The 13,301-nt window shown below is 39.3% G+C and overlaps 3 protein-coding genes across 3 annotated transcripts; 2 read left to right on the plus strand and 1 right to left on the minus strand.

Moving 5' to 3' along the window:
* Positions 1-295: 295 nt before the first annotated feature.
* On the plus strand, positions 296-8,740 carry LOC120637577 (zinc finger protein 771-like). Its single transcript, XM_039909413.1, has 7 exons — positions 296-1,021; positions 1,651-1,773; positions 2,045-2,304; positions 2,692-2,811; positions 4,068-4,168; positions 4,262-4,721; positions 5,195-8,740. Exons 1-7 carry the CDS (start codon positions 438-440, stop codon positions 5,302-5,304), a joined length of 1,758 nt encoding a protein of 585 aa, XP_039765347.1. The 5' UTR covers positions 296-437; the 3' UTR covers positions 5,305-8,740.
* A 465-nt stretch (positions 8,741-9,205) lies between these two features.
* On the plus strand, positions 9,206-11,229 carry LOC120637576. The gene is made up of 2 exons (XM_039909412.1): positions 9,206-9,400; positions 10,505-11,229. Exons 1-2 carry the CDS (start codon positions 9,220-9,222, stop codon positions 11,209-11,211), a joined length of 888 nt encoding a protein of 295 aa, XP_039765346.1. The 5' UTR covers positions 9,206-9,219; the 3' UTR covers positions 11,212-11,229.
* On the minus strand, positions 9,399-11,700 carry LOC120637575 (protein ALP1-like). The gene is made up of 2 exons (XM_039909411.1): positions 11,244-11,700; positions 9,399-10,444 (listed from the first exon to the last, which is right to left on the minus strand). Exons 1-2 carry the CDS (start codon positions 11,540-11,542, stop codon positions 9,559-9,561), a joined length of 1,185 nt encoding a protein of 394 aa, XP_039765345.1. The 5' UTR covers positions 11,543-11,700; the 3' UTR covers positions 9,399-9,558.
* Between the last annotated feature and the right edge of the window lie 1,601 nt (positions 11,701-13,301).

Below are 13,301 nucleotides of genomic sequence, written 5' to 3' on the forward strand. Positions count from 1 at the left end.
ATTAAAATTTTATCGCGGACGAAGTTGCGGGCAATCTTTAGTATATAATGACAATAAATTTAGCGCAATTTTTTTGAGTTCTTATCAGAATCATAGACAATATTATATAATATGAATAGTTAGTTCTAAGAGGATTTAAAATAAATCTGAAACAAATCGGATTCATCCTCTTTTTCAGCAATCTTTGTATTACTTGAATATGGTTTTTGGTATATTTCTGATGTCGTGTTGAAAATAACCTTTTTTAATCTGCCAAAGGCGAAACGTCACTACTGTCAACAGTTCTCTAATCCCTATGGCCGACAATTGTCAAATGAAGTTAAGAAGTCTAATATTTTTTGTTTTTCTTATTTTCCGGGGAAATTAATTAAATAGAGCTCTATTTCAGCAATGAGAACATTCCACGAAACGCTCCTTGTGTGTAATGATTCTATTGGATGCTAAATTTCTTCAACACAATGACGGAAGCAGCAATGGTAGATAGCAGTACAGAGATCAAGTGTTCTTTAAACGATGATGAAGCTCTCGGAGTTAAAGAAGAAACCGAAGTGATCGTCAAGCAAGAGTTGGTCGAGTGTCTCATTTGCCTGGGACGCAGTGGCAACTACTGCGAGCTGAGCACGACCACGACTGCCGGCGGAACTTCGCTGCAACATTTCCTTAGTCAATTTACTAACGCGGGCCTGAGCAAGTCTCCGAGCGCCTCCAAATATGTTTGCAAAACGTGCCTAAACCTAGTTAACGTATTGGAACAAGCCGAATTAGAGTACAATAAAGTTAGAGAGGAGTTTCATAATGTAATAAGCAAGAACCCACTGTTTGCAACGGATACGCAAGTCACTCTAGAAGTAGTTAAAAATGAGGATTTAGAAGTGTTTATTAATAATGAATGTGATAATGACTCTGAGGATGAGCCACTTGCACTCACTAAGAAAAAGCGTCACCGTAAAGTTGAAAAGAGAAAAAAGAAGCCTGCGACTGAGAGTAAACGCAAAATGCGACATAAAATAGTTGCTGACAGGTAAACTGCTTCTTTGATACAATGAAAATTTCTTCTCTAATTGCTGATGTTATTCCAAATTGCCATTGAATTTTAACTGATTTCAATGACTCATTTCATTTGAAATGGCTTTCTGTCTAGTTGTTTGCAATTATATTAGGTAAGGATCTGATGGATATGCTTGAAGAAAGAGTATGGTTCGCAAAAATGTCTGCTACAATCAAACTGCAATCAATACAATAGCCACAAATTCAGTTTGTTTTAAGCACATTATCAATAATTATCACATTTTTTTATTAAGTTGTGTAAGTTTGTAGTATTTTAAGAACATTGTAATGTGTATAGAGTTCAATTTTGAATAACAAAAGTATAAGCTACCAAGTTGTAACATTACATTATCAAATGAAAAACCCCTGAGACACACCAAATAAATACTAACAATTCTCAATAAATAATAGACACAGTGTAATTAATATCACTGTAATCATTGTTCTTTAAAGTTCTGACTAAATGGCAAAATTGTCTTAGAAAGTGTATACATTCTTTAGTAAATATATTTTCCAGATGGTGTTAATTTTGCAATCAACATCCTAAGTTCTACTAAATACATAGTTACAGGTTTTTTTTTAATGATTTATATATATTTGCAGTGCTTGGGAGTGCTCCGAGTGTGAAATGGGTAGTGACTGTGGTGGAGAAGCAGCCCTCACAGCACACATGCTGGTGGCCCATCTGAACTTACAAAAAGTAAAGAAGGAGGAGTCTCCTGATAGGTCAGTATTCCTCCTTATTAATATGTGTCAAACTTAATGGCCTTCTACCTTGTTTGGCTGAAATGGAGCTTATTATTTTATTATTTCATATTGGTTGTCTCAGTAATTTTTAAAAGAACTTGACATCTATGAGAATCCTGCAAATGAAATGTCTGTGTATATCATAAATGACTTGTTTACACTTATCAAAGTATCTAAACTGACAGTAGCAATATACATAAATTGGTATACTTTTAATTAATATACATAAAATATACAATTTATTTTCCAGGTCCCAAAGTCCCTCTTTGAACTGTCTAGACAATATGTTTAAAATGGAAGCAGATACATTTGTTGACGATGATGAGGATGATGATGATAACAGCTCCAGCTATGTCCCCGAGGAGATCAGCAATGGGAAACAGAGTAAAACATCCCATTTGCTCATCAGATCCAAGAAGAAAAGCTTTAAAAATATTGGTGTGAAGAAGAAAAAGGACCCTAAAGTAATGCACCAGTGCGACCAGTGTAATGCTAGATACACATCAATGGGTAAGCAATATATATGGAATAGACACTATATGTGTTTGTGTTTTATTACTTTCTGAGAAAACAATTGGACTAGATTCTCAAAATAAAGAAAAAACAAAAGAGTCAATTATTTCTATTTCGTATTAGCCATATGGTATTTATTTCTTCCATTAGCATAGCTCTTACGGCAGTGTTTTCAAAACTAAAACATAATCTATTCAAATAAAACACAAGATTGATAAAGCTGACACAATGTGTAGATCATATTTGTCGTACCTACTGAACCTACAGCACCGCATTGTGAGTGGCCTTTCATCTTAAGAGTCATCCATCGAGCTACATCTGCCGGTACATGTGCCGGCAGATGATGTCCGAGCCCGGCGGCTCACAGAGCGCTTTGTGTTGCAGTGCGCCTGGAGCAGCACAAGGCGAAGCACGACGACTCCAAGCCGCCCTACATCTGCGAGGTGTGCGGCGCGCACTACAAGCACAAGCGGGCCTGCGACATCCACGTGGCGCTGCACAAAGGTATGCACCCGGCGCTCCAGCGGGCCCGGGACGGTTCGTTCCGTTTTAGTCATTTTCGGCACGACAATATGGCAATATCGAGAAAGGCTCATGTTTCGGCACATTTCATTACATGTGGACAAAGATATATAGTGAGAGGGAGCTGCACATTGTATATCTACTGAGAATCATGCTCGTGCAAGTTGTGAGGTAGCGTGAGGTACCACACTGCGTAATATTATCAAAATCATTTTCAAGATTTGACTGTATCAAAAAGATCGCTTGTGATGGTGTAACCCTCATAGATTATTATTAAATATTATTTCATTTTACAAAATTAGAAAATAGCGTATAATTTTTCAGGCGCTCATTAAAGCACTGTGATTAGTTGAATCTATAATGACGTCATAAGTTTGCAAACATTGGTATTGCCATTATAAATAACCTCAGTACAAGTTTAACTTGGAGTTCATAATCCCGTGTGACCATGTAGGATGCAAGTACAGCAAACGGATTCTTAGAACGTACTTTCAGTGCATTTTCAGAACATTTTTCAAAGAAGTGGACTGGAAGTTCTTAATTTTGCAGATATAGATTATATTATAATCAAGCGTTGAAGTTGTGTGAAGCTGAACCATGCTTGGCAAGTTGGAGAGGCTGCTGAACCTATGCATACGGTTCATCTTTGGCCTGCGAAAGGATCATGTGTCACACTATCGTGCTCAGTTGAAGTGTCTACCAATAAGTACCCGTAGAAACTTGCACGCTCTTTCACTTTTGTTCTCCATTTTATGTTATCCTCAAACTCCACCGTTATTACAGGAGCGATTTAACTTTCTTGGTTGCAACGTTACAAGCTTTTTATGGGCTAAAGATTATAACAGATTGCACGTTCCTGCCAGTAGTTCGATGGCCTATGGTAACTCATTTACTATAAAAGTGGTAAATCTGTGGAATGAATTGCCGAGAGATATAAGACAGCCACAGACAGTAAACATATTTAAAAATCGACTAAAAGAATTTTATTTATCTGATATGATATAGTGTATGTATGTTCTTTTGTATGTTAATATATATATGTATATTATTTTAATAAAGTTTAAAGAATAAAATGAGTCTAGTATCAGTGTTCTCAAAGTTTACTACTATACTTTTTTTTACTTGTATCGTTATTACAGTACCTAACTATGAGATGGTAAAAAAGAAGCAGGAAAGTAACCTATTTTGCCCCGGGGGAATGTAGCGGCTAGTGTCCACTGAGGATTGTATCGTTGCAGGTATAAGCGATTGGAAGTGTGAAGAGTGCAACAAGTTGTTCCCCTCCAAGGGAGCTCTGCAGAGGCACAATAATATACATACGGGGAAACTCAACTATCAGGTAAAACTATGTTGCATTTCTGTCATATGGAATACGATTAAATCACGGAGACACGCACAGGAGAGCGGCGAGTAATCCCGGCCCACGTTGCAGTGCGACCTGTGCGGCAAGTCGTTCATCCACACGTCGTCGTTCAAGATGCACAAGCTGTCGCACTCGGGCGTGAAGCCGCACGCGTGCGACGTGTGCGGGCTGGCGCTCATGACGCGCTCGCACCTCAAGCGCCACAAGCGCGTGCACTCGGGCGAGAAGCGCCACGAGTGCGGCGTGTGCGGCAAGCGCTTCAGCGAGCGCTACAACCTGGTGGCGCACGCGCGCGCGCACGGCGCCGACAGCGCGCCCGCGCCGCCGCGCCGCCGCCTGTTCCGCTGCGCCTTCTGCCCCGAGCGCTTCGAGCGCCGCCACCTGCTGGAGCGCCACGCCGCCGCCGCGCACGGCCGCGCGCTCGAGCGCCCGCCGCCCACGCCGCGCAACACCATGAGCAAGCTGCTCAAGGCGCAGGCCTGCCGCGCCGAGCCCGCCAAGCCGCGCGCCAAGCTGCCGGCGGCGCCGGGTGAGTGACGTTGGTTGACTTTCATTTTTTGTAATAGTAATGCGCCGGCGATATTCATCATAGACTCGCACTCGCGATTCGCCTCAATTATTATTCCCGACGGAGTGAAATCTACTATCGCTCGGCTTTCCAAGTCAAACTGGACATTTTAAAATTGTTCATAATCACCCAAACTTAAAATTAAATTGATCATAATTGAGTATATCATATGAATATTTGTTCATTTAAGAAATGTGTACTATTTTTAGCCGCATAAAACCTCTTTCTTGGTCAAAAAAGGAATCTTTATTACCCGGTTAAATGAAAAATGGCCTATCTTCATACATATAACTCAGAGGGAGGTACAAACTACACTTATTCGGGACATCATAAATAAAACACGCGTGTCTCATAAGCTGGCTTAAATGAGACCCCGTTCCGAGCGAGCGCGACGAGGCCCGGTGTCAGTGGGAGTGAGGGCGGTGTGGTTGCAGCGGGCGAGGGCGCGGCGGGCGCGGAGGGCGCGGCGGGCGCGGTGGCGGCCATCACGTGGGCGGGCGCGTACGCCGCCGAGTTCGGGCTGCGGCCCGACTACCCGCACTGACCCCGCGGCCCCCCGGCGCGCGGCGTCGCACGTTACGCTTGCGGCTGACTTTTCACTCCCGAAATAATCTTCGACTGAGGACCATTTGGCAGTTTCGGACAGTTGCCGCCTAATTTATTCTTTAGTCAGCTTATTATCTTACGCCTGAAAAATCACCCATCAGTTCTTTAAATAAAAAAGTTGTTGAGCAAAAGGAGCTTCGTGGGAATGAGAAGCGAAGGAATGCATTTGTACTAAGTCTTAGTTATTCCGCGCCTAAAATACAATGTTGTATGGCTCGTCTCATAATGTTTACCCGGATTCTCTTGTGTCGTTCCCGAGTATCGAAACACCTACCTTCTGCTGAAAGTGTTGCTTAACATCTTCGTTACATCAAATTGGTCACATTTCTACAGCTGGTTGATACAAAAATAAATATCAGGACTTAGTATTTAATGTATCACTTTAAAAAGAGGCCCATTAAGCTCCTTTTAGTTTTGACTCCTTTAAAACTACAATGGTGAGTGTAGAAATGTCGAATGACTGGGTACTGAGCGAAAATTGTGAAAGATATTTATACGTATTTTTTAATTGTGCAATACTTGTTTATTTTACTCCATTAGAGAGTCCGCCACCAAACTAACTATATACCAGCGGAAGCTGTTTCGTGGCGGAGGTAACATTCTTAACTAATCAATTATACTACACTTTTTTGTTGCGTTCAAATGAGTTGTTCGTTATTAAATCACTCGTTGTATCTTTACTTCTTACAATAGTTATAGCACATTGCGGCGGGAACGGACATTTAAAACGCAGAGTTAATGTGAATTGAATGTTTGTTATATTTATATTCAGATGTCACTAAACAACAACCATAAGACTACGTGACGCAATGCAAATGCAAGCGTTGAATCGCGATTCTAAAGTATGTTTCTGCCTTAACAAGTGTGTGCCATGAAAGTTGAAAAGCGGTTGTGGCTAATATGACTTCTCATGTCCTGCGCACCGCCTATAACCCGTTCTAATTGATGACTGCATATTTTCAAATTTCGTGGACACATAGCCGCGACCTTAGTGTAAGTATTCAAGTGCACAAACGTGACCGCGGCGTTTCGATATATAATCTGTCCAATTCGTGTAGGTATTTTTTCCACATAAAAGGTAATAGGACTTCAACAGCACACATTTTTTTTGTCAACAATTTCTGAAATAGCAACTGTAACAGCGCGGGGGTGAGTTTAGATTTGCTTGCAGCAGCTCTGCATGCTCACTATATGTGTAGTCTTGGTGAATACGAGAGCGAGTCAAATTCCACCTTAAAACCATACTTAACAACCTATAACACACTCAATACATTTATGTCTACACTGACTGTGCGCCAGGTTAAAGCTTAGGTGCAGACGCTGCTGGCACCAAATTATGAAATGATCCGCACCGTCCGCTGCAGTCGGGCGGCAACCACAATTTTTGTTTCGTGGTCAAGCATTTCAGTAGCAAAGGATATTCTATTCTTTTCTAAATGTTCCAAAACCAGTCAGAATAGAATACAAGTCTCGAGTCATCGAGACAAAACTAAATTAGCACCTACCAACGCGACGTAGGACTCCATCGCACCTGTGGCACAAAATGATACCTACAGCGTTACAAATTATAACACACAACAGAATGAGGCATAAGTATACAGAACAGTCATTTGGGGAATAATTACCAAAAATGGGTGCGATGCGGAGAAGTGTGTAGTACCCCACTGCACGTGACGCGCGCGGTAGGCGGCCGGCTCGTTTTTGCTTGCACGCCGGTACCCTAGTGTGAAGAACACATACACATTACACATATGGTACAAGCACTAGTTAGGTTAGGTTTTTTTTTTTTTTTATACTCTTGCATTACAAGAGACTTTGATTTTCCATTATATTTCTTTTTATATTCTTTTTTATTATTTTTTTAAATATTTCTTACTAATATACTAAACATACAGACTAGAAATGATATCCAACTAATATATGTGTAATAATAAACGGGGATAACTTCTCCTATTCCATATTCCGGTGCTTTAGCAGGTGGACACGATAAAAATTATATCCCCTTATTCCCTGTCGGAAACATAAACATAGAAACAAACATACAAGGGAAGCTAATATAAAGCGTGTAAAAAAAACAGATTAACGCTATAGTTCATGTTACGTTGGTGTACTTGCAAACTTACATTGCGCTCGGCTTACAACCACGGCCTTAGATGAATACTGTACATAATAGTAATAAGAGATATGTTAGCCGACTATACTAGTTGAGTACATTATCACAATGTAACATAGACAAATAAGATATTTTATTTCACTTTACATTGGTTTTACAGTTTAAAAAGTAGCTAGGATAATATTTTTCTACTCGCTTAGAAGATGGTGCACACACTACTGTCTGAAATTAATGAGTTCAGGCATACTACAAAGGTTCTATGAACCTATTAAGCAAATATGTGGAGGCCTCAACTCCCTCGCTTGGCGGATACGTGAACTGGAATCAGAACAGGAGAAATCATACTTGAAATACCAGCCTATTGCCCTAATTCTAGGTACCTACTGGTTGATAGTTAGTCAATGAATTCATTTTTCTGTTTAATACATACAAGTTACATAAGTTAGTATTACTACAAATGAGTTATGGGATTATTCAATAGTTTTGTACAGCAAATTGTTATCATGTAACTACAGTTGTGTAATTTTAGTGAAACTTCAACAATGATAAATATTGTATACACGGCTGTGACGTAAGCATCGTGCGGCAAAAACAGCACAGCTGTGCTGGCAATGGAGCGCATGTGACTCCTTTTTGTATCCTAAAGAGCGGCACACACCGGGACAGTACGGCGGCATTTTATCTTCACCCAATGTAAATTGATGCGTACTAGGAACATTTACATTGAAATCTGCATGCTGTAACCCAGTGGTAAACTTTTCTTTTACGCTAGAACACAGCACAACTTGGGACTCGATTATCCGTCTCGAACTTTTTATCATGGCCCTAGTGTAAGATCAGTAAAACGTGACACCGGCGTTCGTTTACATCTGTAATTTAGTATGGCTGGCCTAATGTCGAGGTTTGACAACTCCATAGGACAGATTAACGTAACTTCGGCGTCACGTTTGGTGACAAACACTCGTCGCCTGCGTCCCAACAAGTGTATGCTGATGATAAGCTGTAGCAGCCTCAGAAATTGAATGACGTAATTCTCGGTAGATTTCTTATTTGTTCGGCATGGTCGATGTAGGTACTGATTTGTTGACGTCATGCGAGTTTTTCTTTAAGTGCTTGTGTTTTGTAAAAACGATTGCAGCTAAATATTTTGACATAATAAACTATGTTCTGAACTTGCGACTGGATCTGTAGCCCACAATATCTTTAATCGTGTACCATATTATTACGTAACTGATATAATAATAAAATTGATATAATTATAGAATTTATTATTTCACTGCCCATTCTCATATCCAGCGTTGATCCCAACTGTACTAGGTTCGTTTTTAAACAGACTTCAACTGCTAAAGCTATTTTGTTCATTCGCTCGTTCAAAAGAAAGGGACAGGGTTGCCATGTGTAAATAAATGGTCAATTTTGTATGTCTAAGGGCCGCCGTACACGGACTGCTTCAAGCAGTTGAGACCGACTGCTTAAAGCCGCGACCGCGCAGTGAACTATAGTCATTCATTCGCTGCCGTACACACGACTGCTCGAGCAGTCGCGACCGCTTCAAGCCGTCAACTGCATGATGAAATTCCATCGTGCCGTCGACCGCTCGCGAGCGGTTGCGAGGCATACACCGACTGCTCGAGCCGTTGACTGCGCTAGAGCAGTCGACAGCTCTCCGACTTCCCTCTCCCCCCCGCCCTTTGCGGCCTCGCGGCGTCTGTTTTCTCATTTGCCGGCTGTTTTTTGAACATGGAGGGCGTGTGCGATAGTGATGCCCTTATTAGCGCAATTAAAACGCAAGAACTTATTTGGAACTATAAACTTAAGGAACACAGCGACAAAATAAAGAAGAACAATGCATGGGCAATTATTTGTGCCCAAGTAATTGAGAACTTTGATGAAAAACCAGTTGAAGAAAAAAATCAAATCGGTAAGTAAAAAAGTCAGTCATTTAACACACACATTTATTATTTTATTTATTATTAAAAAACAGACTGGTAACAATATAATAGTTGTTTTGCTTCTTATTATATTTTTAATATTTAAAAGAATACAGAGGCTATGTTATACGGACGGCGCCCTTTTGATTTATATCATATTCCATTGCCAATCTAGTTTGCCTTCTTCGCTCACAAAGTAATTAGCAAATTCTTCACGGATTGTTGTTAACATAGGTCCACCTGGACGAACTTGCTGGGTTGAATGTATTATAGAATAAGGAAGACCCTCAAACGTATCCTCAAATTTATTTCCATCTCGTTGTTTTACGTAGTTGTGAAGAACACACGATGATTTTACTATATCCACTGCGAAATCAACGTTGACGTTGAGTGGTCTATGAAAGATCCGCCATTTATTAGCTAATATGCCAAACGTGCATTCAATATATCGCCTCGCACGTGATAACCGATAGTTAAAAATTTTTTTTTTCTCTGGTAAATTCTTGCCACCATATGGACGCATTAAATTTTCCTGCAAGCTAAACGCTTCATCCCCAATAAACACATTCGGTAATAACGGTCCATTTTGTGATATTGCAGAAGGTGGAGGTATATTTAACTTTTTTTCTTGTAACATTTTATATAGACAACTCTCTTCGAAAATAGTCGAGTCAGCGTGCCTTCCATATGAGCCTATATCCACGAAAGTGAACATATGATTACTATCACATACTGCTAGAAGTATTATCGAAAAATAATTTTTATAGTTATAATATGACGATCCACTTTGCGCGGGTTGTATTATTCTAATATGTTTGCCATCAACGGCACCGAGGCAGTTCGGAAACTGAGCATTTTTTTTGAAACCATTTATTATGTCTTTCCATTTATCTTTAGTTAGTTGTTCCATACACATATCCTTCATATGTATCCATATATTTCTGCAAACATCCCTCACTATCTTACCTATTGTTGTTGATGCTATTCTAAAACTATATTGCAAATCCATAAATGTACATCCAGTTGCCAAATACCTGTAAAACATATTTATAAATCAATCAATTATACTAACTTATATTTTTTTGTTGTTACAGCCATGTTAATACAGAAAAAATGGAAAACATTAAGAGATGGATACACCAGATATGCTAAAAAAATTAAACCAAAGAGTGGTTCAGCAGCCCTCAACATTCGGCCATATGCATATTATCAGCAGATGTCTTTTTTAAAGGCAATAATAGAAGATAGACCCGACAAAACAAATAGTTTACAAGAGAGTGAGCACACTGAAATTACGTCCGGAGAAACCGAAAATGGTCAAAATAAAATACCCAGAGAAAGAAACAAAAGAAAATTAACTACTAAAATCACAGATGAGAACGTCTTAATTGAAAAATTATCCAAACGTTTAGATGAAAAAACGCAGAATTCGCGCATTGATAATGAAGATGAAGATAAATTGTTTTTACTATCATTAGTTGGCGAATTCAAAAAAATTAATGAGCATTATAAATTAGATGCTAAGACCGAAATACTTAACGTAGTGAAATACTTTAAAGGGATGACAAATCACACATATCCTTCGAGTTATGGTGACAGGGGATATTCATCGTTTAATGATTATCGTGGACCATGGGGTTATAATACTGGCCCCTCTACCTCTACATCAGTGCCTGGTCCCTCTAGATCAGCAACCGGCCCCTCTACATCAATGGCTGATGACCAAAATTCTCAATTTGAAGACCTTTCATCATGTTCTGTAATGTCCGATGATGTAATTTCCAATATTTTTAATGAATAAAAATTTTAATAATTACTATATATTTTTCTTACCTCAATGTTACTGCTAGTCTTTCTTCAGGTTCGATACTTCTCCTCATAATTGTGTCTTCCCGTTTAATGTGAGACTTTAGTATATTATACAATTCATCAAACGAAGACTTTGACATTCTAAAATAGTTGAAAAATTTTTCTTCATCACTTCTAAGTTCCATAAACAAATGATGGAATTGTCCACGTTGTTCTCTTAATTGCAAAATTGGATGAACCCAAAATTTTCTCTTTTGACGTCGCCGCCGTCGTCTCCGCCTGAGCAGGAGCAGCAAAAGCAGTGCTTCCTCGTCAGAATCCATGACTCGACTGTGGTAGAAAATCAACTGCTCGAGCAGTTGAGTCGTAGCTCGAGCAGTCAACAACCGACAGCTCAAGCAGTCGACGCCGACCGCTCGAGCGGTCCGTGTATTTCACTCAGCCGCTAACTGCTCGAGCAGTCCGTGTACGGCGGCCCTAAGCCTATTTTTCCGCCCGTCCGTCTGTCGGAGCCCTTCTTAAGGGATAAAGTAACTTCAAATTCACAATTCCTTGGGGGAAACTTCCCCCCCATAACTCAGGGACAAGTAATTAAATTAAAAACCTCGACACAGCAAATTGGTGGTCCTATTAAGAGCATTGTACAAAAAAAAAAATCGGCCATCTTGGGTTTGCAATTTAACACAGAGTATAGTATTGGACAAGGCGAGCCCTTTCATTTGACACACATATTGCGAGATTAGTGAAAATATGTGTAATCCGCCATCTTGGACCGATTTTCATCAAACATAGCTAAGACCACTCCCGAATAATTCACCTTACAACAACAAACAAACTAATTGGTTCACTCGGGAACTACAATGCACACACACACAGACAATCTAACATAACACCACGTCGTTTTTGCGTCTGGGGTAATAGAGTACCATACTACCGACTATGTATCATTGATTTAATTATTAACTATTTAACTATTTTTTTGAAATTTTTTTCGGCTACATTAATTCACTTTGAGACGATCCAGTAGTTTTATGCGAATAGGTTGTATGATCAGATCATCGAACTTAGCCCGACACGGACAAAATGTGTACAACTGAATTAATATATGAATTTATTGATGTTATATAATCAATGGAATTACTGCTCTGTGCTATGGAGGGTAGAGGTAAGGAGAGTCATCTGTGTGTATGAAAAAGTGTCGTCAAAATTTATTAAATTAGGATGGCGCCACGTTTGCATCAGGGTAACTCTTAAAAGAAGCGCCAAATATAAATATTGTTAGAGTAGGCTTGAAAAATAAACAAGGAAGTATTGAGAAACAAGGAAGGAAGGTTATATTTACCACAATATTTTGTACAACGTCAGTTGTTGAAATTCTCAATAATTAACTACTTTAGTCGATAATGACATTAAATTTTTTAACTCGGCATACTTCAATTCATCTACGATTGCTAAATTCATACCATACCCTGTGCATCCACCAGCGCCATTGTGGAGGATTTTTGAACTGTTATTTAGCGCAACAACTGGACACTTTTTCAACTTTTCTCCCATATAAGATGACTCTCCTTACCTCTACCCTCCATACTCTGTGCTAAATTGGAAAGACAACAACTTCAATAATTTTGACAGTTCACACTGACAGCCAGATGGCAGTACACATGACACTATATGACATTAGCGATTTATAAGGTAGAATAAAAAAAAATTGCGTTCTAATAATAAATAAACCAATCCAATCGCTTGTGACTTCCTTGGTGATTGGTGCATGTCTGCAATATCGAGAGATAACATAGACTTCGTCGTTCGATCGTTTTTCTTTTTTTTATATATGACTAGCTGTTGCCCGCGACTTCGTCTGCGTTTGATTTGGTTTTTATAGTATTCAGTATCGCTAAGCCTTAAATGAGTATAGTAGTATATATACATATAAAATAAAATATATAAAATGTGACTGTCAATTAATTATAGACAAATAATTTGCAATAAAATAAAATTGCGACTATAATTAAAGATCTATGCTATCCAATCTCTTAAGTTGGACCAGACTGCTCACGGTGTGCCAATTTAATTTAAAATCGG

Source organism: Pararge aegeria, chromosome 4, assembly GCF_905163445.1.
Source record: "Pararge aegeria chromosome 4, ilParAegt1.1, whole genome shotgun sequence".
NCBI lineage: Eukaryota > Metazoa > Arthropoda > Insecta > Lepidoptera > Nymphalidae > Pararge > Pararge aegeria.